A 27,463-nucleotide genomic window follows, 5' to 3' on the forward strand; every position below is an offset into this window, starting at 1 on the left:
GAATTGATGCTTTTGAATTGAGGTGCTAGAGAAGACTCTTGAGAGTCCCTTAGACAGCAAAGAGATCAAACCAGTCAATCCTAAAAGGAATCAACACTGACTATTCATTGGAAGGACTGATGCTGAAGCTGAAGCTCCAATACTTTGGCCACCTGATGCCTAAAGCTGACTCATTGGAAAAGACCCTGATGCTGGGAAAGATGAAGGGTAGGAGAAGGGGGCAACAGAGTATGAGATGGTTGGATAGAATCACCAACTCAATGAACATGAGTTTGCACAAACTGTGGGAGACAGTGAAGGACAGGGAAGCCTGTTGTGCTATAGTCCATGGGGTCACATAGAGTTGGACATGGCTTAGAAACTGAGCAACAACTTCAATCAAAATCCTGATTTAGGAGAGAAGGAGATATTGGCCTATTTGAAAGCACATGTGGTTAGGAGTCCAGGGTCTGGGCTCTGGTCACAGCTGTGACAGATGCATAGTAATCATAATAATTGTACCTGACACCATTTATTGTGTAACACCAAGTCTTTTACTTGTGCTATAGGGTTTAATCTTCATAATTTGATGGGGTGTGGGTGCGTGCATGCTCAGTGTGTCTGACTCTGTGTGACCCCATGGACTGTCGCCCACCAGGCTCCTCTCTCCATGGACTTTTCCAGGCAAGAATGACCAGACTGGATTGCCATTTCCTCCTCCAGGGGATCTTCTCCACCTCAGGGCTGAACCCTCGTCTCTTACGTCTCCTCCACTGACAGGCGGGTTCTTTACCTCTAGTGCCACTTTGATCTTCATTTAGGTTAAGGAAACTGAGATTTACGTGGCTGTACTTCCCCAGCCAGTAAACAGACCTGGGTTTTGAACTCAGATCAGTCTCCTCACTTGTAAAATGATGTGATGATCTCTAACGTTCTTTAGGGTTAATACTAAATAGACCATGTGGGCTCTGATGCAGAGTTGACGAGCATCCATCTGGCAGTTCAGACCCTCGCTGCTCTTGGACCCTTGTGAATACTGATGAGATAACGTCAATAAAAGACTGCAGTACCCAGCAGGCCTCCATGCACCTTAGTTTTCCTTTCCTTCCTCTTCTAGTTCTGAGTTCTTTGTGGTACCAAACAAACACAGTAGATGGGGGATTTCCAGTACCTGGTCTGCAGGTTTTCCTGGTTCCCATCATTTCCACTGGTTGATGAAATGAGAAAAATGACAAGAGAGTAAACTTTTCAAAATGATAAATTCATTCTATTTTTAATAGTCTGTGTCCACAATGAAATAATGATAATAGATGTTGACTTTTGTCTAGTTTTTCTAGGTGATACACAGTTTATAAATTTAGGTCCCTTAGCCTGAATTTTCCCTGAATTTTCTCTTATCCAGAAAAGCAAATGACCAGGCATTAACCATAGTTGAGCTGAGTTTTTAAAATGATCTGTCATTAAAAAAAAAAGGTTAAAAAATTTTTCCATTAGGTCACAGATTGAGACTTTCATAAATTTGAAATAAAAATAAGTGGCCAGGAGAATTAAATTAAAAACCACATATATATACAAACACAAGCTCCATTTTTTATTATTAGGTTTAGGAGACAGAAATTTCTCTGACAAGTGGTAATAAAAGTTTGTAAATACCTATCCTCAGTTTTAATACTTATTTCCTTGGGACTGGCAATAATCGGTTCATGGATCATTGGCATCACTGGGGCTTCCCTAGTGGCTCAGATGGTAAAGAATCCAACTGAAATACAGGAGATCCGAGTTTGATCCCTGGGTCAAGAAGATCCCCTTTGGCTACCCACTCCAGGATTCTTGCCTGGAAACTTATATGGACAAAGGAGCCTAGCAGGCTACACTTCATGGGGTCGCAAAGAGTTGGACGTGACTGAGGGACTGATAGTTTCACTTCACTTTATTGGAGTAGAGATGATTTACACGGTTAGTTTCTGCTGTACAACAAAGTGAATCAGTTACACATACATCCACTCTTTTTTAGATTCTATTCCCATATAAGTCATTATAAACTATTGAGTAGAGTTCACTCTGCTATACAGTAGGTCCTTATTAGTCACCAGTTTCACATAGGGTAGTGTGTATATGTCAACCCCAATCTGCCTATTTATGAGCCTGGTAACAGAGCAAGACTGACTCAAAATGTAGATGAAAAAATGCTGTATCTTATCTGTCCTACTTTGAGGGAGGGTCTGCCTAGCAATAGAGTTCTTAACCTGGGGTTCATGCATTTAGTTCAGAAAGTAGGTGAATTGGAAGGGGAAAATATTTATGCTTTTTTCTTTGCTGAAATACTGCCATTTAATCTGTCAAAGTGTAAAGTCAGGCCATGAATCACCGTCGTGTGAGCAGTATCCAAGACTTTGGTTCCAAGAGAGGTCACGGTTACTTTTATATCATATATCTAAGATAATCTCAAAATACTGTCTATACTGTTTTGAAATTGTAGTAACTGCTAGGTTTGTTAGTTAATATATCCTTAAAGAAGCACTTTGACTGTGTGGATCACAACAAACTGTGGAAAATTCTTAAAGACATGGGAATACCAGACCACCCGATCTGTCTCCTGAGAAATCTGTATGCAGGTCAAGAAGCAACAGTTAGAACTGGACATGAAACAACAGACTGGATCCAAATGGGGAAGGAGTACATCAAAGCTGTATATTGTCACCCTGCTTATTTAACTTATATGCAGAGTGCATCATGCGAAATGCCAGGCTGGATGAAACACAAGCTAGAATCAAGATTGCTGGGAGAAATATCAATAACCTCAGATATGCAGATGACAATACCCTTATGGCAGAAAGCAAAGAAGAACTAAAGAGCCTCTTGAGAGTGAAAGAGGAGAGTGAAAAATTTGGCTTAAAGCTCAACATTCAGAAAACTAAGATCATGCCATCCGATCCCATGGCAAATAGATGGGGAAACAATGGAAACAGTGAGAGACTTTATTTTTTTAGGCTCCAAAATCACTGCAGATGGTGACTGCAGCCATGAAATTAAAAGACGCTTGCTTCTTGGAAGAAAAGCTATGACCAACCTAGACAGCATTAAAAAGCAGAAACATTATTTTACCAACAAAGGTCCGTCTAGTCAAAGCTATGGTTTTTCCAGTAGTCATGTATGGATGTGACAGTTGGACTATAAAGAAAGCTGAGTGCTGAAGAATTGATGCTCTTGAACTGTGGTGTTGGAGAAGACTCTTGAGAGTCCCTTGGACTGCAAGGAGATCCAACCAGACCATCCTACAGGAAATCAGTCCTGAATATTCATTGGAAGGACTGATGCTGAAGCTGAAACTCTAATACTTTGGCCACCTGATGCGAAGAACTGACTCATTGGAAAAGACCCTGAAGCTGGGAAAGATTGAAGGCAGGAGGAGAAGGGAACGACAGAGGATGAGATGGTTGGGTGGCATCACTGATTCGATGGATATGAATTTGAGTAGGCTCTGGGAGTTGGTGATGGACAGGGAAGCCTGGTGTCCATGAGGTGGGAAAGAGTTGGACATGACTGAGTGAGTGAACTAAAAAAGAACATACATTATTATACTGCAATTTGAGAAGAATTTTAGTAAGTGTGACTTCCCTGGTGGCTCACAAGGTAAAGCGTCTGCCTACAATGCAGGAGACCTGGGTTCGATCCCTGGGCTGGGAAGATCCCCTGAAGAAGGAAATGGCAACCCACTCCAGTATTCTTGCCTGGAAAATCCCATGGACGGAGGAGCCTTGTTGGCTACTGTTCATGGGGTCGCAAAGAGTTGGACACGACTGAGCGACTTCACTATCTATCTATCTATTAGTAACTGTAACTCAATGAAATTAGTTTCTTTGGTATCCTTATTTTGTACTTCTGTATTTTGTCTCATGCATAAAAAAATGTAATCCTAAGAGAAGTCCAGAGGAAGCATAAGATGGCCAAAGGGTCTCTTTAGCCCACGCACACACGTACACACACACACATACAGCTTTAAAAAGAGGCAGGAGAAGAAGAGAACTATTTTGTAAACATTTTCAGAATCATTTCCTTCAAACACTGATCAGTGAATGAGATTGGGGTCGCTGGGAGAGAGGGAGCTCTTCTGGGCTACCTGGATCATTTTGTTGTTGTTGTTCTCTGTCATCTACACTTTGAGTCGGTCTTGCTCTGCTAGCAGGCTCATGGAGCGTCACTGCTGCAGAGACATTCTGTGTTCCTGGGTTCAGGGTGGTCGCTTCTTGCCCCAAGGTCTTAAAGGATATTCACCTCAGAGGAAGACCTTGATTACTAATTAACCAGCAAATCAGCCTGAGAAAAAGCTGGGCAATGATTTGCATTTGAACTCCATTAACATCAGCACCGTAACTGGTTACCAGGGCTGTGGCTGCTTTCTCTGGACTGTGCTCTGCACGGATTACCAGCCCATCCTTCAGAGAGAGGACACAGCCTCGGGGTTATGAGGTATGTTCCTAAACTGTGTGCTCACTGATGGCTACAGATGCGTGTGTACAAGTGTGTGTGGACTTGTGCTCATCTCCTTCAATCAGATGCCCTTGTTAACTGGTTAAACACAAAGATAAGCATCAATAACAAACCACAAAATTATACAAACACATATTAAACAAAACACAACTCTTTTTGTCCTTGAGACGTGTGTGTGTGTGTGTGTGTGGCGATGACTGATTTAATTTTTGAGGTGAATTCTGATTCTTGAGACGAGGTGGGGGAAGTGAGGGGAAGGAGTTAGAATTTGGGAGTTAGATGAGGGCAATTTGGGATGTTCCTTCTAAAATGACATGGAGCTGTGATTGAGAAGTGGTGTTTCAAGAATTCATCACAGTCAGCAACTTGAGAAATTTGTTTCTATCCCTGTGAGTTTGGTGCCTTTGCTGATCAAATAAAGAATTGTTATGGGTAAGAGTCTAAAGGGGTGTGTGTGTGTGTGTGTGTGTATGTGTGTGAAGTATTGGGGTGTGTACCTGCTTTGGTATGTCGGGAGATTTCCTGTGGGGTCTGGAAGAAGGAAATGAAGGGAAAGCTTTGATGTCTGGACTGACTGTCGCGTGTCAAAATGAAACGAGTGCCTAGGGGAGTGGAAAGGTGATGGATCGTTGCTGGACCCTCTCTGACAAAATGAAGTAATAGAGAGTCCTGTCTTCACTGGTTGTTGAGTGTCTAGCTGAACACAGTGGGCATTCCTTTTCCGATGAGCCATGGAGGTGAGAAGGAAGAGTTGCGATTGGGGAAACAGAAGGGAAACCACGATCAATCCCGTGGGTCTCACTAGAAATGGCTTCCATGGGTTTTCAGTAGAGAGTCTGAATGGTGGCTTTCCTGTGTGGAAGGAGTATTCCGAACCTCTAAACTGCCTACTACTCTTTATCACAGTGTGGAACAGTGTGTGTGCATGGTAGGCAGGCAGGAAGAAGAGAGAGGGGTCTTTGTTTTGCTGTGCTGGGAAGGACCAAATGGTGGGGGGACCCTTCTGTTCTGTACCCCCAACTAAGCTAGCACGTCACTGTTTCACTCACTCTTCCACAGATGCCAAAGATTTTTAGCATCAGGCAACCCTTACCAATGAATTTTGATGGGCTAATACCAATACTTTATATGTAAACTGTTCCCTGAGCATGGAATACTAAGGGCTAGATGGCCCTAGAAGAAGAGATTTTCCATCTGAAAATTTCCAAAACTGCCAAATGTGATGGACAAAATAAGCCTTTGCACACCCTGCTGCTGGAGTGAGAATAGGGTCATAGCTGTCTTCCAGAGATGATGCATTTGGGGTTTGGATGAGGAAAATGTGGCCCAGAGGGGTTCAGCAGTTTTTCCAAGGTCACACAGCTAAGTTAGGTCAAGCTTTTAGATCTTTGCACTTTGGATGTGACAAGACTTGGGAGAAAAAGACCGTTAGCTCCCTTTTTCCTTCCCATTCTTTAAATATCCAGATGACAATGTATCAGGCCAAAAATTTTACCCAGGAGTTTTGAGGAATAGCCATGACTTGCTGGGGTCCTCTTTGCAAGTTATTCTCAGTCTCTGTAAAATGAACCCTTTCTTTCCCACAAGAGCTCTTGCCTCGTGTTATCAAAGAATTTTTAAAAGACTTAAATTGCCATATGCCAATCAGCTATCGGCTATACATAAAAAAATGAAAATGGATTATCTAGTTTATCTGAATTATCTAGAATTCAAGTAGCCATCTCAAGTTTGGGCCCCACCTGACTATCTATCTACTTTGCCTAAATGATTAGAGCAGTACCAGGAAAATGAGCTTTGGCAATTATTCATATAAGCGTTTTAATTTAAGAGGGAAAAAAATGACCATGGAGTCCACATGATTTATGTACAGCAATAACTTTCAGCTTTTCCAGGAGACTTTCCCTAATTAACATTGCAACCACTACCCCCATTCTCCCCCATTCCTCATTGTCCCCCCACCCAAGCCTTATTTTTCTCCAGAGCACTTATCAAAGTCCAACCTGTCGTACAGTCTCAGCTTAGAGGATAGTTGTCAGGACAAAACGAAATAATGCATGTTATGCACCTCACCCCGGGCCACACCCGTTCTAAGCACTTGTTTAATGACCCAGACACTATCTGATAAAAGCACAATCTCGCCAAAAGCTTTCTCAGGAGTGCACCGTGGGCATCATGGCATGGAACAACAGAGTAGTGGTTACAAGTTCTGGCTGCGAGCTCCAAAGGGCTGGTATTCAAACTGTGACTTTGCCCCTTATCATCTGTGTGAAATCAGGCAGGTTATATGACCTTGCTGAAGCTCAATTTCCTCATCTGAAAGTGAAGATGGTAGCAATAACTCACTGAGGGTTGTTAGGAAGATTGCGTGCAACAAATTACGTAATCTTATTAGCACGTTACTCAATTGTGGGTAGTGATTTTTATCATTGTCATTGCACAGTTTATGCTTGTCACATGAAATAGAATATACAAAGATTGGCAACAGTCTGCTAAGTAGGTGTTTGTTTTTTTTTAACAATTTTTCTCTTAAAAGCAGTTAAATCTATTTAAATTGCTTCCTTATTCTATTTGCCTCCTGTCATTTTTCTTTTCTTTTCTTTAATTTTTTTAAAATTTATTTTTAGTTGGAGGATAATTGCTTTACAGTTGAGTTGGTTTCTGCTGAACAGCAACATGGATCAGCCATAAGTATACATGTTTGTCATTTTTCTTGACCTTAATTTTTCCTGAATCGTATTTCCAATTTAGGACATGGTAAGGTTTCACCACTGAGACCCCTATAATTTGGAAAGTGAGGTCAATCAGATGATGCTGATGAGGGATTTTTTCTCTTTAAGGCTTAAGGAAATATGTCTCTCCTATAGCTAGAAACTTATTATCTTTGTTCCATAGAGCAGGTAACCATATTTAAATATATAATGCAGAAGGCCATTTTGATGAGAGGCAAACAGATTTTTTAAAAATGTATATTTTAAAAATGTATCATTTTAAAAATGATATTTTTTCAAAAGTCATATTTACTCATGTATATTAATTATCTATTGTTGCATAACAAATTGCCCCAAATTTAACAGCTTGAAGCAATAAACATTTATTATCTTACAATTCCTGTGGGTTTGGAATACTTAACTTTGCTGATTGCATCTCCATGCAGCCCAACATGTCTCTCCATCCTTGTATTTCCTGTAAATTATTAGACCTGGAGTTTTGACAGATACAGATTTGTTTTCTATAGCATGAATGGTGCATAGATGGGAACAGCATCTTCCAGCAGGACATACATAAAATCTAACAGATTCTTTTTTTGCTTTAAATGTTCACAGCCATTGGGGAGCATTTCTTCACTCCACTATTTCATTAGGAGTTGTGATGCAGTGACACTGTAATTTTATCATTCTTTGTTTACTTATTAAATGAAATATTCCTATAGAAAGAAATTTTCCCTCGTCTATCATTTGGTTTATTCAGGAACAGTTTGTAGTGGAAAGGTAGGATAAACATTTGACTTTTTATTTACTGGTTTTCAAACTAAGGAGTTTATCCCTAGAATCCTCCAAAGGGGATCAATGAGAATTTTTAGTCCAAAATCTTTATGAATTCATAGATTTAAATACGTTTCATCCATATTAGTCCACTGATGGCATTATTATTATTAATGCTCATATTGTCCCACTTAACCCAATGAGAGTCTCTTCAGGTTGGTTCCTGGTACTCTTTGGTAGCTCCCTTCTTGCTGGTTTAACATGATAACCTAAGCTCCTTTTGTACATTTCCTGCCCCAGGCTCAAATTAAACATCTCTAAGGAGTCCTTAGAGATGTTTCCTTTACATGGGAAATATTATTTAGAATAGTATTGGACTTCCCCTGTGGCTCAGTGGTAAAGAATCTGCCTGCCAATGCAAAAGACTTGGGTTTGATCCCTGGGTCAGGAAGGTTTCCCTGAAGAATGAAATGACAACCCACTCCAGTATTCTTGCCTGAAGAATCCCATGGACAGAGGAGCCTGGCGGGCTACAGTCCATGGGGTCACAAAGAGTCAGACATGACTGACTAACACTTACTTTAGAGTGAAATTACCCAACTGATAATTATAGTTGATGGGTACCTGGGCCTTTGTTATTTTACTCATTCCTCTTGTATATACATTTGAGCTTTTCCATTAAAAAAACTTCGCTGACTATATGTGAAAGAAAACTCAAATCTAAACTTGTTTCTCTTTCTTTGTAGATGGCAAGAAAGAAGCTGAAAAAGTTCACTACTTTGGAGCTTATGCTCAGTATTCTTCTGCTTGTGGTGTTTATCATCACTATTCCCATCTTCGTGCTTTCAGCCAGAGATTCCCTGGAATCACAAGGTAACAAGGAGGTCTGGAGTTATCCCTCCACATGTTGCTCTTTTCAAAGCAGAAACCTCATAAATGGCAGGGAAGTAAGTAATGCTTTCATGTTGACTGGTGTGAGCCTGTATGTGTGTGTTGGGGACCACCCAACTCAAACTGTGACAGCGCAGTTCAGCTCAGGCACTCAGTCGTGTCTGACTCCCTGTGACCCCACGGACTGCACACCAGGCTTCCCTGTCCATCACCAACTCCCAGAGCTTGCTCAAGCCCATGTTCATCAAGTCGGTGATGCCATCCAACCATCTCATCCTCTGTCGTCCCCTTCTCTTCCTGCCTTCAATCTTTCCCAGCATCAGTGTCTTTTCCAATGAGTCAGTTCTTTGCATCAGGTGGCCAAAGTATTGGAGCTTCAGCTTCAGCATCAGTCCTTCCAATGAACACTGAGGACTGATTTCCTATAGCATGGATCTCCTTGCAGTCCAAGGGACTCTCAAGAGTCTTCTCCAACACCACAGGTCAAGAGCATTGATTCTTCAGTGCTCAGCTTTCTTTATAGTCCAACTGTCACATCCATACATGACTACTGGAAAAACCATAGCTTTGACTAGAGGGACTTTTGTCTTTTAATCCACCACTTTTGGGGTATTTTGTTTGTTTTTTTTGAAAGTTTTTTGTTTGTTTGTTTGCTTTTGATGTGGGCCATTTTTAGTCTTTATTGAATGTGTTACAATATTGTCAGCAAAATAATGTGACAGCACAACAGGCATACATTGAGGTCTAACTCTGACACTTTTATCCCCCAGTTTAGCCTAGTACGGGATTCCACAACTGGCACTCAAAATATATTGGCCAAATTTCATTAAATAATTGTATTTTTTCACAATAATAATTAATAATACCCTTATATGAAACTCCAATACTTTAGCCACCTGATGCAAAGAACTGACTCATTGGAAAAGACCCTGAAGCTGGGAAAGATTGAAGGTAGGAGTAGAAGGGGACAACAGAGGGTAAGATGGTGGGATGGCATCACCAACTCGATTAGCTGGTGATGGACAGGGAAGCCCGGTGTGCTGCAGTCCATGGGGTCGCAAAGAGTCAGACACGACTGAGTGACTGAACTGACATAAAACATGGTCAAATAAGTATATAATCAAGTAAAATATATTAGGCCCAAGTTTGTTCTTTAAAAAAATAACAGCAAATAGAGTAGTTTATTAAAAGTTTATTGAGCTGTATTATTTTCAAAGCGGGGCTAGATTGTGCTGAGTTATCCATGATTTTGTATCTGGGCTTCATCTAAGAGCAGCTTCCTAGTTGGGGCAGGCAACGAAGGCCAGTATGTAGCCAGAGGAAAGACTATTCCCTCCTTCCCTTATTCTCAGCCATGCCATTTCTACTTTTGTGGGAAGCTAGATTAAATAATCTCAAAGGTTGTTAAATTCTTAAAATTCTCTGATCCTGAAGATGAAAATAAAACCTGCATGCAGAAACTGACACAAACAAGAAGTTCTTTTAATCCATCACTTTTGGGGTATTTTGTTTGCCTTTTTTTTTTTTAAGTTGTTTGTTTGTTTGCTTTTGATGTGGGCCATTTTTAGTCTTTATTGAATTTGTTACAATATTGCTTCTGTTTTATGTTTGGTTTTTGACTTTGAGGCATGTGGGTGGGATCTTATCTTAGCTTCTCAATTAGGGATCAAACCTGTACTCCCTGCATTGGAAAATGAAGTCTTTAAACCACTGGACCACCAGGGAAATCCCAATCCACCACTTTGAATTGGAAACCCTAGTGAAAAAAAAGCTTATTAAAAGCCTCATTGTTTTGCCCTGATATTGTTATGAACTTATTGTAGAGAGCCCTAAAGAAATCTTTGATGAGTTTTCAATCTAATGGTGGAATCCAACTCCTTGCTCTTGTATGCACTTGGGGAGCCTTGCTAGTAGAAGGAGATGGTGCAGGTATGCATACATGCTAAGTTGCTTCAGTTGTGTCCGACTCTTTGCAACCCTGTGGACTGTAGCCCACCAGCCTTCTCTGTCCATAGGATTTCCCAGGCAAGAATACTGGAGGGGGTTGTCATGCTCTTCTCCAGGTACAGGTATATATAGGGTTAAATGCAGTCAGCAAGAACAAAATGAAGCTTTATAAAGTGAATATGTACATTTCAAAGTCACAGAGTGAAGCCCAATCAGCAGTGACATCCATATAATTGAAAGTGTTGAGAGCTATGGGGGTATCAAATGCCTGTGATGTTAATTCTGTCTGGTGGTCTCATTTTATGTTTGTTTTTGGGATAATCCTAGATCCTGGGACGACAGTTAGCCCAGATTCTGGGGCAAGTACCACCCCTGGTTCTGCTGAGTGCCCAGTGGTAAATGACTCTGAACGGATAAACTGCATCCCTGACCAATCACCAACAAAGGTTTGAGTTACGAATCTGGTTTTCATTTAAGAGTTTATGAGATTGGATAAAGTGTTTTTTGTTTGTTTGTAGTCCCTAGAATTGTTGTTTGCATTGCAATTATTGCTGATTCAGAAAAAGTAATCCTGTATTCATGCTTAAATGATAGTGCAGCTTTAGGAAAAGAACTAGAAAATCCCCTTGGGTTGCTGGATTCAGCACATAAAAGTATAGGCTGCCCAGTTAAATTTAATTTCAGATAAACAATGAATTTTGTTTTAGTATATGTTCCAAGTAAGACTTGGGACTTACTCATACTAAAAATGTATTTGTCTTTTATCTGGTAACACTGCTTGGTTACTAGTTCTCTCTGACTCTTTCGTCTCTCCTTTGCCTGTCTCTCTTTTTTCCTTACACATTTCCAATAGGTTATCTAGGATACAATAAAAAGTCAACCACAGGCACAAAACAGTATTTCAAATAAGGACAGTTTCCAGAGCCTTCCTTTGTGGCTCAGCTGGTAAAGAATCCACCTGCAATGTGAAACACCTGGGTTTGATCCCTGGGTTGGAAAGATCCCCTGGAGAAGGGAAAGGCTGCCCACTCCAGTATCCTGGCCTGGAGAATTCCAAGGTCTGTATAGTCCATGGGGTTGCAAAGAGGTGGACACGACTGAGCAACTTTCACTTTCCAGAGCCAAGTTTTGAAGGAAGAGGTAATAAATACCAGATTATAGATAGTACAGACATCTGGGCATTTACTGTAGGGCAATGTTTCTTGATCATCAGCTGAAATCCAGCAGGATATTAGGATTATAAAGTGTATTGCACACACCATATCAGTCATATTCACGTTGGAGGCTTCTGAGTGAAGTCCACTGACGTGTAATGGTAGGTTTGTATCAGGCACGGAGAGGATGCTTGCTGCCTGTGAGTCTTGGGCATGTGGCACCCTCACATTTACCTCTGTGCTGTCCTATTGTTTGTGGGCTGGAAAAATCTGTGATGTTCTTGAGAGATACTATTTTAGTTTGTCTAAAGGTCCTAATACCAAAAAGCATTGTATTTCTATGTTTTTTTCTCATATATCTGGAGGCTAGAAGTCCAAAATCAAGATGTTGTTAGGGTTGGTTCCTTTTTTTTTTTTTAAATAACTTTATTTATTTATTTTTGGCTGTTCTGGGTCTTTGTGGCTGCGCTCGGGCTTTCTCTAGTTGTGGCGGGGGGTGGGGCTACTCTCTAGTAGCAGGGTGCGGGCTTCTCATCGTGGTGGCTTCTCTTGTTGCAGAGCATGAGCTCTAGGGCGTGGGCTCCACTAGTTGTGGCACACAGGCTTAGTGGCCCTGTGGCACGTGGGATCTTCCTGGACCTGGGATTGAACCTGTGTCCCCTGCATTGGCAGCCAGAGTCTTAACTACTGGACCACCAGGGAAGTCTAGGGTTGGTTCCTTTTGAGAGCTCTGAGGAAGAATCTGTTTCATGCATTTGTCCTAGCTTCTGCTGATGCCACAATGCTTGGTGTTCCTTGGCTTGAAGCTACATCACTCCATTCTCTGCTTCTGTCTTCACATGGCATTCTCCAAGGGTGTATGTGTGTCTCTGTTCAAATTACTGTAGTTAGGAGAAGAGTGATTTGACAGAACCAGCCAGGAAGCTCAGAGGCCATGTTGAAGGCAAGAGAGAGCTCCAATATGGTTGTTTTTTTTGTTGAGTTGCTAAGTCATGTCCAGCTCTTTGCGATCCAATGGAGTGCAGCATACCACGCTTCCCTGTCCTTTCCTTCACCATCTCCTAGAGTTTGCTCAAACTTACGTCTGTTGAGTCAGTGATACCATCCAGCCATCTGGTCCTCTGCTGCCCCTTTCTCCTCCTGCCTGCCAAAATCAGAAGGAATCCCAATTAGACCAGTTCATCTCACCAAGCTCTTGCACCCTTCATCTGGCATCTTATCCTGAGAAAAATGAATGCAACCCACTCTTATATTGGTGAAGAGACATGCCTGCTTGGAGTAGGAAGAAATGAATCTGAGCAGAAAATCTGGATTCAGATTTTGGAAGAAATGAATCTGAGCAGAAAATCTGGATTCAGATTTTGGAAGACCTTGGATTTGGGGTACAGGGGTTTATTTTTTTATGTGACATAGAGCATCTAGGAGAAGCCACTGAGGGCTGAACGAAATAATATAATCAGAAACTAAGAAGAGAGAGAATAAAAGATGTAGAAATAAAGGAAAAAGAAGGTAGAAGAGAGAAAGAAAAAGAAGGCACTTCAATCTGGGGCCAAATGTCAACAAGTTTAGTGTTTTAGATGATAGATTCAATAGGTAGAGGAGATAACTGAAGTAAATAAATAACAAGACTATAAAACAAAAATTTATAAGTTGTAAATAAAATACTGTGTGGATCACAAAACAGAAGAGATTATCACCAAGGAGAAGGTGGTGGTCTGGAATTAGCAGTAAGTAGGATTTTTGACAGAGATGAGAGAAAGGGAAAGTGAGTTCAGAAAAGAGGAGACAGTGACAGAAGTGACAGAAGAGGACGTGTGGGGCGCACACGGGACATAGCGAGTGGTCCCGTGTGGCCAGTTACAGGATGGGCGCCAGAGAGCATGTAGTGTTCGGGACTATAAGGCAGATTGGAGCTTGCTGTAGAGGACCATCGCTGCGCTGCTTTGTCGACAGGAATGGGAAGTTGTGGTCTAGGCAGGTTGTGCCGAAGCAGGATGTTTCCAGAAAGCTGATCCACACCCGTTTACCTGCCCCTGTGATAGCGTGCTAGGAAACTACTTGCTCAGAAGCCTGCCTGGAAGACTAATGCATCTTCGGTCTGTTCACCCTCCTGCAACACCCCGTCTTGTTGCTGGCCACGTGAACGTCACATGTCACTGCTGCCTCAGGAACTGGTCTTTCGTTTTATTATAAGGCCTTTTAATAAACGCTGTGGTATCAAGATCGTAGTTCAGCAAACAACCTTTGCCTTTCTTCTATGTGTTATACCCAAGGAATTAATCTATGATCTTGGCATTCAGTCACTGGCCTGCTCCTCTTCAGCGCAGCCAGAGGGAAAGACTCTAGAAAGCACTTTCAGGGGTTGGGTTTTTCATAGACGGTATTTCTTAGGTAATTTGTTGTGTGTTTTAAGTATCCTGGGTGCTATATGGTGATCCAGGCTGTTGTTGAGAGGCTCTGATTCTATGGGTAATGATGTATATGCGTGTGTATAGATATAGATAAATAGCTATACAGATACTTAATATTAAAGTATCTATATACATATAGGTAAGTGTATTTATTGAAGGAAAGTATTAAGGCTATATGGGGGAGGGAAGTGGGAAGAAATTATGAACATGACACCAGGCTGGGCACCATGTCTTACTGCTGAGGCCATTGCTATAATGTTTTCTTACTCCTCTCACCTTCTCTCCTCTGGGGTTGAAGAATTAACAGTATAAATCTCCCTTCAGATGATTCTTTGTTGTAAATTCCATTGTTTCTTATCCCAGTAAAGGGAGGGAATCCTGTGTCCGGGACAGAATAAAGTCATCTGTCAACCACCCGCCAGTTGCTCTTGGGAGCCTTTTTAGAGAGAACGGGCTCAAAGAGCCCCTTTCATGGGTCTCAGAAGGAAAGATGGCTCAGTTATTAGTAGCTAAACCTCTAGTCCTGATCTCTAGTTCTGGACTAGCAGCTGGTTACAGGGCATCCTCACCTGGATGTCTCACAATCACGGCTCTGGAACGCACCACCTTCTCACCAAATTTGCTTTCCTGTCTCAACTGCAGATTTGTCTGGGCAGTTCTGTTATGCTTCTAGTCTATGGGGCTGGAACAGCATAACTTTTGCTTGACTCTTCCTCTCAGTGCTTTTGGTCAGTATTTCATGTATTTAAAAACATTTTTCTTAACGATATTTTCTAGAAAAAACACATCATTTCCATTCTCACTGCTGTCATACTCAAGTACTGAGTAAGACTGAGTAATCCAGGTATGAAGTCACATTTACTTCATGCCTGGATTCCTCAGTAGCCTGCAAGCGTCTCTTCTGAATTCCATTTCTGCCCCTCCCGCCTATTTAATTACATGCAGGGTTGAAGCGCTGTCCTGATCACCCTACTTTCATTTCATATCTACCTAACTAGATTACCTACAGCATACATTGCGATGCATTGGGTAATATTCAAACACTTCCTTCTGTCGTCTAGGACCCTAATTACCCTTTTCTGTGCCTCTGTAGTGTCGCTTAGACCATCCTACCCATGCAGATTTTAGGGACAGCTGGAGGGTATGGCAACCCCCTCCAATATTCTTGCCTGGCACATCCCATGGACAGAGGAGCCAGGCAGGCTACAGTCCATAGGGTAGCAAAGAGTCAGACATGACTGAAGCAATTTAGCTCACACCCTATACTTACCCTGAACCTCTCCATTCCGAAAGAGCGTATCACTTTCCACTTCGCTGGTGAAGCCTTTTAATCCACTATTCCAGAATTTAGTTGAACGATCCCACTGATGGCAGGGAGCAGAAATATTTAGCATAAATTCCAGATATCCAGCTTGGGAGAGAGCTGGTAGGTAATAATTTTCAACTCTTTGGTTTTCAGGATTGGAATGTATTGTATAAAAAGAGATTTACATGGTTAAACCTGCAATCCCTGAGGAACCATTTAGTTAAGCTGAGAACACTTTGCAATTATGTGTTTCCTGTGGATAAGATTAATAATAATACTAATGGTAATCTTTCGATGATATTTGAGTTGTCACCCTATTTCTTATTCAGAAACTTTGTCATATTTGATAAAAAACACACTTGATAGTTATCTACTTATTATGTCTTTTTCCAAATTCCAGTTTATCAATAAGTGTTTAATGGAGCAAGTTTTACAGTATATTAGCAAGTATATATCAGATCATTGTTAGTCTCCAACCTCAGAATTACTCTGTGTCCACACAACATTAATTAAGGGCCATTGTACTGGGAAGGGCAGTGAGCTGCAAAAGCCTGAATATAGACTTAAGTTGTCTTGAACCGATAGTGTAGCCATTGGGCAGCAGCATGTTAGGTGAGCCAGGATATTAACTTCTGATCTTGGCTGTACTTCTGAAAAACTCTGCCACTTGGTCACTAAGTCACATTTCCCTTGCAGACTGTTAAGACCTTATCAGTGACATGAGACAATGTGGACACTGAAATTTATTCACTAACAAATGACTACTGAGCAAGTGCCAGGAGTGCTACTAAACGCTGTAGTTAACAAGATTTTAAAATAGTGCCTCTGAGGCCCTGACAGATGTTCTGTGAACTTCACTGTACTATAATTTAGGGGACTCGAGATTCTAGATCATAAGAATTGTAGACATGGCATGTTCTTTGCTGTCAGACTTCACTATGGGATAGAAAGAAGTGGTCAGGTTAACTTTCTAAACCAAACTTAAAGTGCATATTACGATATTATCTATAATTAAGGCACAATAACCTCAGGTATGCAGATGACACCATCCTTATGGCAGAAAGTGAAGAGGAACTAAAAAGCCTCTTGAAGAAAGTGAAAGAAGAGAGTGAAAAAGTTGGCTTAAAGCTCAACATTCAGAAAATGAAGATCATGGCATCCGGTCCCATCCCTTCATGGGAAATGGATGGGAAAACAGTGGAAACAGTGTCAGACTTTATTTTGGGGGGCTCCAAAATCATTGCAGATGGTGACTGCAGCCATGAAATTAAAAGACACTTACTCCTTGGAAGGAAAGTTATGACCAACCTAGATAGCATATTGAAAAGCAGAGACAATACTTTGCCAACAAAGGTCCGTCTAGTCAAGGCTATGGTTTTTCCAGTGGTCATGTATGGGTGTGAGAGTTGTACTGTGAAGAAAGCTGAGCGCCGAAGAATTGATGCTTTTGAACTGTGGTGTTGGAGAAGACTTTTGAGAGTCCCTTGGACCGCAAGGAGATCCAACCAGTCCATTCTGAAGGAGATCAGCCCTGGGATTTCTTTGGAAGGAATGATGTAAAGCTGAAACTCCAGTACTTTGGCCACCTCATGCGAAGAGTTGACTCATTGGAAAAGACTGATGCTGGGAGGGATTGGGGGCAGGAGGAAAAGGGGAAAACAGAGGATGAGATGGCTGGATGGCATCACTGACTTGATGGATGTGAGTCTGAGTGAACTCCGGGAGTTGGTGATGGACAGGGAGGCCTGGCGTGCTGCGATTCATGGGGTTGAAGAGAGTCGGACATGACTGAGCGACTGAAATGGACTGAACTGAAGGCACTTTAACGAATTGAGATTAATTTCACTAACTTGTAAAATTTGCTGAATATAAAAGTGTTCAGGTAATGTCTGACTAAGTAGAAGGTGATCTGGAAGTCTTTTGTTAAGTATTTTTCAACTTGTAAAATTGCTGCCAGTATTTGAGAATGGGATACCTTTCCTCACTCTTATTGCCTTTGTGTAAAAACTTTCTGGTTCTACATTTATTCACAACATCAAGCTTTCCTGGCATTTTAGAAAAGTCTTTATTATTCATAACAACAGAGGGCAGGAGAGATACAGAAACTGAATAGTTAAAAATGTATTTATATCTGGATTTGGGATCTAGTTCATTTGAATGAATGCATCCAGTGTTTTCGGATTCCCTGTAGGTCAGTGATAAAACTGTTCTGAGAAGAGCTAGGCAGCTATGAGCCCTGCTGCCTCATACCTGCTCCACATTCCCTCCATGTTGGACCAAAAAACCCAGACTTAAATTGTTTAGGTACCCTATTTTCTTTCTTAGCATGGTCTCTGTATTTATTCACTGCTGCCAAATGAACTACTCCAAATGCAGAACAGCAATCGCTTTGTAACATCTCCCATTTTTATGGGTCAGAGATTTGGGAAGGGTTTGGCTGGATGGTTCTTCTGTTCTGTGTGGCGTGGACTGGGATGGCTACACCAGAACACTTGCAGGCTGATGGGCTCTGGAGGGTCCAGGATGGCTTCACTCATGTCTGGCACCTTGGTGAAGATGGTTCTGAGGTTCACCTCACCTGGGCCCCACCACCTTTCCATATGGTCTCAGAGTCCTTCTCTCTCTGTCAGTAATCTCTCTAGCAGGATAGTTCAACTTCTTACACAGCAGCTTGGGGCTGCAGGAGATGGAGATAAAGCTGCCAAGCCTCTAAAGGCAAGATGAGACCTGGTGCCTATGTAGCATCATTTTTTTTACACTCTGTTGCTCGAATCAGTCAGAGGCCAGCCCAGATTCAGTCAATGGTAGACCTCATCTCCTGATGGTGCATGTGTCAGAGACATGCAGCCATTTTATCCATTCTAATTTTGATCAGAGCAGGTATTGGTAAACATAAAGCATGTGGAGAGCCACTGGACAGTATAGTAAGAACAGGATGGAGGGATGGAGGGTTAGAGGAACCAGTACCTGATACAGGATGGTTGGCAGGGCTGAATGAGCAAGGCCCACTGTGGACCCTTTCCCTCCAGCAGCAGGAGATGGCTAATTCTGACTCACTCATGCTGACTCTCATCGCACCTGGGATGTTTCCTTCTCGCCTGTTTGCGTTTGTCCTTGCAACCTTGCTTTCTATCTTTTATAAATGCTACAGTTGCTGAGGTCCTGATTTTTCAATTTAATCTTAGATCTGCTGCTTCCTAATGACCTAATGATCAACACATTCCAAGGCATATGTAGTCTTATCTTATTTTCAACTCATTCTGATTTGTACACATTTCTTGCTCACCTTATTCTAGATTCTCTTCCTTGTTTTTATTATACATGTTGCAAATGTCTTCTGCTGTAATGAGGTGGTGTTAACCTATTTTATGCTGTCTTAATGATCAGATGTTTTATATTTTAGTGTAATCAAGCTCAATCTCAAGGAACAATTCCAGGAACACTAAAAGCAAAAAAGGAAAAAAATTTATAACTTTAAAAGAAAACAGAAGATCTAATATAATAATTAACTTATTTAGTATAAATTTATTTCTACAAATTTTCTTGGATTTTAATTACACAATATTATGTCAGAAAATAATGACGTCTTAGCTTCATCCTTTTTGTTTTACAGTTTTAAAAAAATTAATTAATTTATATTTCTTTTTAAAACATATATATTTTTAATTTAAATTTATTTATTTTAATTAGAGGCTAATTACTTTACAATATTGTATTGGTTTTGCCATACATCAACATGAATCCACCACAGGTGTACACGTGTAAAACATTTATTTTTAATTGAAGGATAATTGCTTGACAATATTGTGTTGGTTTCTGCCATACATCAACATGAATAAACCATAGATATGTCCTCTCCCTTTTGAACCTCCCTCCCACTTCCCACCCCATCCCACCCCTCTCTGTTGTCACAAAGCCCCAGTTTGAATTCCCTGAGTCATACAGCAAATTTTATTTTCTTATTAGTCTTGTAGTGTTAGGACCTCCTATACATATTTAATTATAATAAGTCATAGATATGGGTCATCTACCTTTTTTTCTGATTTTAAAGGGAATGTTTCTAACATTTCACATTTAGTGAGATGCTTATTATAAGTTTTAGGTAGATACCCATTATCCAACTAAGAAATTTACTTTTATTCTCAGTTTGCCAAGAATTTTATCTTGAATAGCTGATCAATTTAAAGGGTTGTATTGTGCACTTCCTTTAATAAGTTATGACAAATTATACAGTGGGTTTCCTGCTGCTGCTGCTGCTGCTGCTAAGTCGCTTCAGTCGTGTCCGACTCTGTGTGACCCCATAGACAGCAGCCCACCAGGCTCCGCCATCCCTGGGATTCTCCAGGCAAGAACCCTGGAGTGGGTTGCCATTTCCTTCTCCAGTGCATGAAAGTGAAAAGTGAAAGTGAAGTCATTCAGTCATGTCCGACTCTTCGTGACCCCATGGATGGCAGCCCACCAGGCTTCTCCGTCCATGGGATTTTCCAGGCAAGAGTACTGGAGTGGGGTGCCAGTGGGTTACCTAGTATTAAACAATTCTTGTGTTTCTGGGAGAAACACCACCTGCTCTTTATTTAATATGTGGCTGATTTATTTTGTTAAAGCTATGTGCTATTTTAGGTTTTTACATTCATGGATAAGACTGGATTCTAGGTTTCCTTTTTCTTTCAAGTTTGACTATGATGCTAAATACTTGCTTTTTTGTTTCTTTTCCTCTCTCTAAATGTTAAGAAGGATTGAAGGGTGGAGGAGAAAGGCTCAGGTGGAGCAGAGCTCAACAAACAGTGTCTTCAGCGTCTGGTTTCTCACCATCTCTGAGTTCAACCCAGTGTCTCCCTCTGTCTTAGTGTAGGAGCCTGTGTGTATCTATTAAGCAAAAAGCAAAGTAGCTTTACTTTTTTGTCTACTTTATCTATCAATTACTGAGGGAGTTCTTTAAAACTAGTCCATGATATAATTAATATCTTTTTCGGGTTTACGTTTTGATTCTTTAAATTTTTTTTCCTGAGTCTTTATTATCAGGTGCATATCAGATTTGAGATGTCATATCTTCCTGGTGAGCTTTCATCTTCATATACTGACTCTGTGTCTCCCTAATAATGAGTATTTACTTAAAGTCTACTTGTCAGCTATTACTATAGTTGTTCTAGTCTTTGGTTCAGAGAAGGCAATGGCACCCCACTCCAGTACTCTTGCCTGGAAAATCCCATGGATGGAGGACCCTGGTAGGCTGCCGTCCATGGGGTCTCGAAGAGTCAGACACAACTGAGCGACTTCACTTTCACTTTTCACTTTCACGCATTGGAGAAGGAAATGGCAACCCACTCCAGTGTTCTTGCCTGGAGAATCCCAGGGACGGGGGAGCCTGGTGGGCTGCTGTCTATGGGGTCACACAGAGTCGGACACGACTGAAGTGACTTAGCAGCAGTCTTTGGTTAGTATTCTTCTCACATAGCTGTTTCCCCCATTTTCTGTGCTTTTTTAAGCTTAAATTTTGGGTGTGCTGTCTATAAGCAACTTCAGCTGAATGTATTTCTGTAAATGTAATCAGATCATCTTTGTTTTCTAAATTAATTAAGCCATATAGTAATTGACCTGAAAAACTACAGTCTCATTTCGTGTTTTCCACTTGTTCTTTTTTTCATGTACTGCTCCCCACTCACCTTCACTCCTGTATACATGTTTTCTTTCCTTATTTTTTGCATTAAGAATTTTTTCCCCTTAGCACTGTATTGAAAATGCTACACCCTATATTATTTTGGCAGCTTCTCTTAAATTTTAATCCTTAGGTTTGACTTCAAGGGGTGTTTCGTGTCTTGGGTTTAGGTGTGATTCTTTTTCTGTGCCTTTGATCCTGTTCATGTTGTGTTTTTCATAGCTTTTCTCTGCAACTCACTTCCGATATTTCGCATACTCTTTACTCTCTTGTCTGTGTGCCTGGGCTCTGCTTCTTCCCACACTGCTTCTCATCACTGCTTAGCTCAGCTGCAGGGCCTGGGGTTTCCAGGCAGCCAGCACTTCTCCTGCTGCCTGGGCCACTCTTTGATCTTTGCCCTTTCCAGTTCAATGAAGAGATTATTAAGCTCTGGGGAGCATCCTGAATCCATTCTACTTAACACTCTTTTCAACACCTTTCTCTTTTCCTGTTATACTGAAGTTTCATCTGAATGGGTTTTGAAAAGAAAAAACAAAACCTGCGGACTAGTTGAGTTCACAATGAAGCCTGATTCCATAGCAATAGAAGCCATAGAGGGACACCATTTTTTGATCTTTAATATCAGTTATTAATAAAAAAATTAGCATTTGATTAAATCTAATTGTTTATATAGCTAAGCAGTTTTTATGTGTCTTACATTCATAAAGCATTCCCATATCCCCCTGAAAGTATGTTCAGCAGATACTTAACCCAGACTACGGAAACAAAGAAACAGACAACAAGAGAAGTAAATTTTGATCCTTGCCTTCTCAGTAGCTAACTTAGTGAGCTTTGGCAAATCACTTCACCCCTGTGAACTTTGAATTCTGTGGCCTGAGGTTCTTCATCTGTAAAATGTAGCAGGGTGTGCTCGTTATCTGTTGCTGTGGAAGAAATTATCTCCAAAATGATGGCTTGGCACAGCAAACATTATTTCCTCACAGTTTCTATGGTCAGAAATCTGGCCTCTGTGTATCTGGGTGCTCTTGGCCAACAGGCTTCTGACAGACTGTGGTCAAGGTGTCTGCTGGGATGGAGGGATGATCCTTTTCAAGGGAGAGTGTTGTGATTACTGTAATTATTAGCAGAATTCAGCCGCTCAAGGATGGTTTGGCTGAGGGCCTGAGTTCCTTGCTGGGTGTGGGCCACAGACCTCTCTCGGTTCCTCACCATGTGGGTCACTCTGCAGTCCAGCACCTCACTTCTCCCAGAGTGAGGGCTCCAACAGAACAAGGGAAAGACAGGGAGTAAGACAGGAGACATTCTGTAATCTGATCTTGGAAGCTACAACCTATTATTTTTGCTATAATACTTCAAGAGGAGCACTTTCTTTGCATTTTGTTGTATTTAATTTGACTGCTTCTTCCAGATTAGTTGATATGAGAAAGCAATTGTCTTCATTTTAGTTATCCATGTGCATGCAGGCTGAGTCGCTTCAGTCATGTCCTATCTTTGTGACCCTATGGACAGTAGCCTGCCAGGCTCCTCTGTTCGTGGGATTTTCCAGGCAAGAATACTGGAGTGTGTTGCCATTTCCTTCTCCAGGGGATCTTCCCCACCCAGGGATCAAAGTCACATCTCTCATGTTTCTTCTGTTGGCAGGAGGGCTCTTTACCACTAGTGCCACCTGGGTAGCCTGTAGTATCCATGTGATTGAGTCTTAATTATAGTTAAAGGCATGCAACTTTTTAAAATAAGAATTAGAATCTATTTGGGTTTCATGGAACAGTTGCTTTCTGCCTTGGGATGAACTGAGAGACTATATATAAAAATGTATATATATATTTACGAATATACATAATATATATGCATATATGTCACATATACTAAATACACAGATATATAATATACACATTTAAAAGTCAAAGCAAATTTACTTTGATTTCAAAGCTTCTGAATAAAGTTAATTGCAAAGTCCTTTTTTAAAAAGCCAAAACCAAAATTAATGAAGCTGTTATTTGTTATTTGTTATTTTGGCTTACTGGTGATATAACTATACTGTAGTTTAGAATCATTAAATAAATTTATCAGGTTTATTCTGATGAGAGGTATAGAATGCACTGCAATTATATAGTGTTATAGGATAACAATAACAAAGAAAGATGTTAGCCAGAAAAATGAGTTTTGAGGGCAAACACTGCTTTGACTGGGCTGTGGCACGATTCCTCTGACTATCAGGTTACTTATTTGTAAAACAAGGTTCATGAGACCACAAGCTCCAATCACATTTATCAATGAATGGAGTTACTCTGTCTGATGTCTTATTTCAGGCTACCTGTGACCAGCGTGGCTGTTGCTGGAGTCCTCAGGGAACCATAAGTATGCCCTGGTGCTACTATTCTAAAAGTCATGGCTATCAAGTAGGGGGCGACCTCGTGAACACAAATGCAGGTAAGCCGAACTGTGCCCTGAAGAAGGAACTACAGGTCCTCTGGAGGGTGGCTCTATACACTGCAGGAGAGAGCTGTAGCAGTAGGCAGGGTGTTGCTCTGTGCAGCCACAGGGCCTGTGATAGGATGGGCACTGCCCTTAAGCATGGACTGGAATCTATTTTGGCATCAAGGGAAAAGATCACTCTCTGTCTTAAGAGTTGGGAGACATGTCCTGTTCCTGTCTTTGTCCTTATGTGTGTGCGAGTGCACTCAGTTGGGTCCGACTCCTTGTGGCCCCTTGGATTGTAGCCCACCAGACTCCTCTGTCCATGGGATTTTTCAGGCAAGAATACTGGAGTGGGTTGCCATTTCCTTATGTAACCTTGTCCATACATTGTGATCTCTTTGTTCCCCAAGTTTCTAACTTTTAAAGAGAGAGTTTTGGACTCAGTCACCTCTGAGACTACCAACAGCTCTAATATAATGCAATTTTAGTGATATGGAAACAATTCCAATTTTATCAGCATTTTATTAAAGTTAGCTAGTTAGTGTCACTGTTCATGGACTAAACATCCCCCCTTCTTTTCTCCCATCATAAAATACAGCCATAATAATGAATATTCTGGGGGTAACAGAAGTTGACCACTTGGGGGAGGCTCTTAGCATAAAAGAAGAGGCATGCTCTTCCTCCAGGGCCTCTTGGCCCGATGGACTTTTCTAAGAAGGTCTGGACTCTCATCTGGTGTGTCACCTAACTAAGGAGATGGCATTAGTGCCTACGATCACCTGTGATGTAACATGAAGACAACAGGGAGGGAATAATGGATATGAACGCATTGAGGACTGAGAGTGTAAAGGGTATAGGAGTGACTGGTGGGCTGATGGAAGGAGAAGGATGTTTCTGTTCAGATTTTGGAGAAGAGAGGCATAGCTTTTGAATAAGGTAATAGCAATACCTAGCTTCAGAATCTGGTCCAATGTGGTATGTGTGTATGATGAGGTCCACATCTGTGTCTCCTCTTCTGATGGGAAGTAAAGGCTTTTCGCCAACCTCTTTGACACAAAGCTTACTTGTATGTGGCTGTTGTTTGTGAATTTACACAGCTGGCTCTGAAAACTCTCTTCCTTTTCATGTTAGGATTCACAGCCCAGCTGAAAAGGTTGTCTTCACCTCTGTTTGGAAATGATGTCAACAATGTCCTTCTCACAGCAGAATACCAGACATCTAACCGTTTCCGTTTTAAGGTTGTAGTTTATTTATATTTTTCATATTATTTTCTATTACAGTTTATTACAAGATATTGAATATAGTTTCCTGTGCTTTACAGTAGGACCTTGTTCTTAAATATTTATGCTATATATTATAGTTTTGTTATGTATCATATATATGTTAATATATGTTATGTATTATAGATTTCATTTGTTAATCCCCAATTCCTAGTTTATCCCTCCTCAACCCCCTTTCCCATTTGGTAACCATAAGTTTGTTTTCTATGTCTTTGTGTCTTTTTCTTTTGTAAATACATTCATTTGTGTCATATTTTAGGTTCCACATATAAGTGGTATCACATGATACCTGCTTATTTAGAAAAAATTTTGAGAGGTTCTTGTTCCCTTCCTGAGGACTGCAGTTACTACAAAAGAGAAAAATTTGCTAGTAGAGTATTTTTCTCTACTGTCATTTTCTTACTTAGCACCTGTATGTTGAAGGTACCTATTGCCTTCCTTCAGTGTGATAAGTTCCCAGATATGTATTATAGGGTTCACTGGTGAGTTTTGGCTTTCAGGAATTTTCCCTCGATACCCCATGTGAAATGTGGTAGGGAGGGGAAGAAAAGAATGATCACAGCTTTGAAAATTCTAGAGATAAGTCATGTCTGCAGACTTACAGTGTATGTTTCTACCTAAAAACTAACTTACGTCCAAGGGTTAAACATCTGAAATGGGTGATATAATTTCAGATTAGAATGTCATCTGCTGCCCAGATTCCAGTGCCAGGAGCATAGGTGTTGGGAAGCATGGTGTTGGTAGGCATGCTTCTGTTTTAGAGAAAGTAGAGATGTTTTCATTTTGACTTTTTTTTGCTAACCTCTCTGGACAGTTAACTGACCAAAACCAGAACAGATACGAAGTGCCCCATGAACATGTGCAACCCTTCACAGGAAATGCTGCCTCTTCCTTGACGTATAAAGTTGAGGTCTCCAAACAGCCATTTGGCATCAAAGTGATCAGAGCGAGCAACAATCGTGTTCTGTAAGTTTTGGAAACTTACCTAGAGAGCTGAGTCTGAAGGTTATGGAGGAGGGAGGTTTGTAAACATGAAAAAGAATGCCTTTCTATAATATTCTAGAAGGCTGTAAGCTCATTGATGGTGAATAGACTCTCCACCTTCAAATGCATATTTTTCACTGCCTTTCTGCCTCTTTCTTTCTTCCTACTCCACTATTTCTCTTTCTCCCCCTCCCTTCTCCTCTTCCTCCTCTGTTATTACTAAGCATTATTAAAGGCCAGGCACTGGGCTGTGTCCTTTTTCTTTTTCTTCCTTCCATTAGGTCATTTTTCCTCTTTATTGTCCCCTTTTTTCCTTCCATCTTTCTAACACCTATGCACCAGTAGCTGTCTGTGGAGCATCTACTATAATGTAAGAGTAATCTGATCACATAATAGAGTATTAGGGGGACAAATCTAAGAAATGTGCCAAATGATACCTGATCTCTTTCTTGTTATCCATTGGAAAATATCACAGGAGGGCAAATGGAGCCAATTAAACAGGGAGCATTGAGTCTTTGAAGGCTTCCCAGGTGGCATTAGTGGTAAATAATCCAATGCAGGAGATCCAATCCAGTCTCCAATGCAGGAGATCCCTGGGTCCCATCCCTGGGTCCCATCCCTGGGTTGGGAAGATCTCCTAGGGAAGGAAATGGCACCCCACTCCAGTATTCTTGCTTGGACAATCCCATGGGCAGAGGAGCCTGGTGGATTACAGTCCATGGCGTCACAAAGAGGTGGACGCAGCAGAGTGACTGAGCACAGCCCAGCACAGCACACTGAGTCTTTGAGCCATAAGAACAATTTTCTAAGCAGCTGCATTCTCTCCACACTACTTGCCCACTTGTCCCATGTTTTCTACCTTTGTCCAGGTTTGACTCCAGCATCGGGCCCCTGCTGTTTGCTCACCAGTTCCTGCAGCTCTCCATCCGACTGCCTAGTACCAACGTGTATGGGCTGGGAGAACACGTGCACCAGCAGTACCGGCATGACATGAACTGGAAGACCTGGCCCATATTTGCCAGGGACACAACCCCCAATGGGGTAAGCTTTCAGATGGGTCCCCCTTCACTAAATGTCATAGCCTCTTCATGAAGGTCACTCCTAGCAGTACAGTTTGGTTCAGTCGCTCAGTTGTGTCTGTCTCTTTGCAACTCCATAGACTGCATCACACCAGGCTTCCCTGTCCATCACCAACTCCCGGAGCTTGCGCAAACTCATTTCCATTGAGTCAGTGATGCCATCCAACCATCTCATCCTGTGTCGTCCCCTTCTCTTCCTGCCTTCAATCCTTTCCAGCACCAGGGTCTTTTCAAATGAGTCAGTTTTTCACTTCAGGTTCAGCATTAGTCCTTCCAATGAATATTCAGGTTTGATTTCCTTTAGGATGGACAGGTTGGATCTCCTTGCAGTCCAAGGGACTCTTGAGAGTCTTCTCCAACACCACAGTTCAAAAACATCAGTTCT

At 41.3% G+C, this 27,463-nt stretch overlaps 1 protein-coding gene across 4 annotated transcripts in view; it reads left to right on the forward strand.

Annotated features, from left to right (window-relative positions):
* MGAM (maltase-glucoamylase) overlaps positions 1–27,463 on the forward strand; it is a 97,163-nt gene that overhangs the window by 2,998 nt on the left and 66,702 nt on the right. For 2 of the 4 annotated variants that reach the window (XM_061414955.1, XM_061414952.1), the window contains exons 2-8: positions 664–759; positions 8,699–8,825; positions 11,118–11,236; positions 23,627–23,747; positions 24,867–24,973; positions 25,830–25,981; positions 26,869–27,040. In XM_061414955.1, the coding sequence (XP_061270939.1) occupies positions 8,699–8,825; positions 11,118–11,236; positions 23,627–23,747; positions 24,867–24,973; positions 25,830–25,981; positions 26,869–27,040 (798 nt within the window). In that variant the 5' untranslated portion in view covers positions 664–759. Of the gene's footprint in view, positions 1–663; positions 4,450–8,698; positions 8,826–11,117; positions 11,237–23,626; positions 23,748–24,866; positions 24,974–25,829; positions 25,982–26,868; positions 27,041–27,463 lie in introns of all 4 variants that reach the window. The other 2 variants (XM_061414953.1, XM_061414954.1) reach the window with 2 other exon arrangements.

This window comes from Bos javanicus, chromosome 4 (genome assembly GCF_032452875.1).
Source record: "Bos javanicus breed banteng chromosome 4, ARS-OSU_banteng_1.0, whole genome shotgun sequence".
In the NCBI taxonomy this organism is placed as follows: Eukaryota; Metazoa; Chordata; class Mammalia; order Artiodactyla; family Bovidae; genus Bos; species Bos javanicus.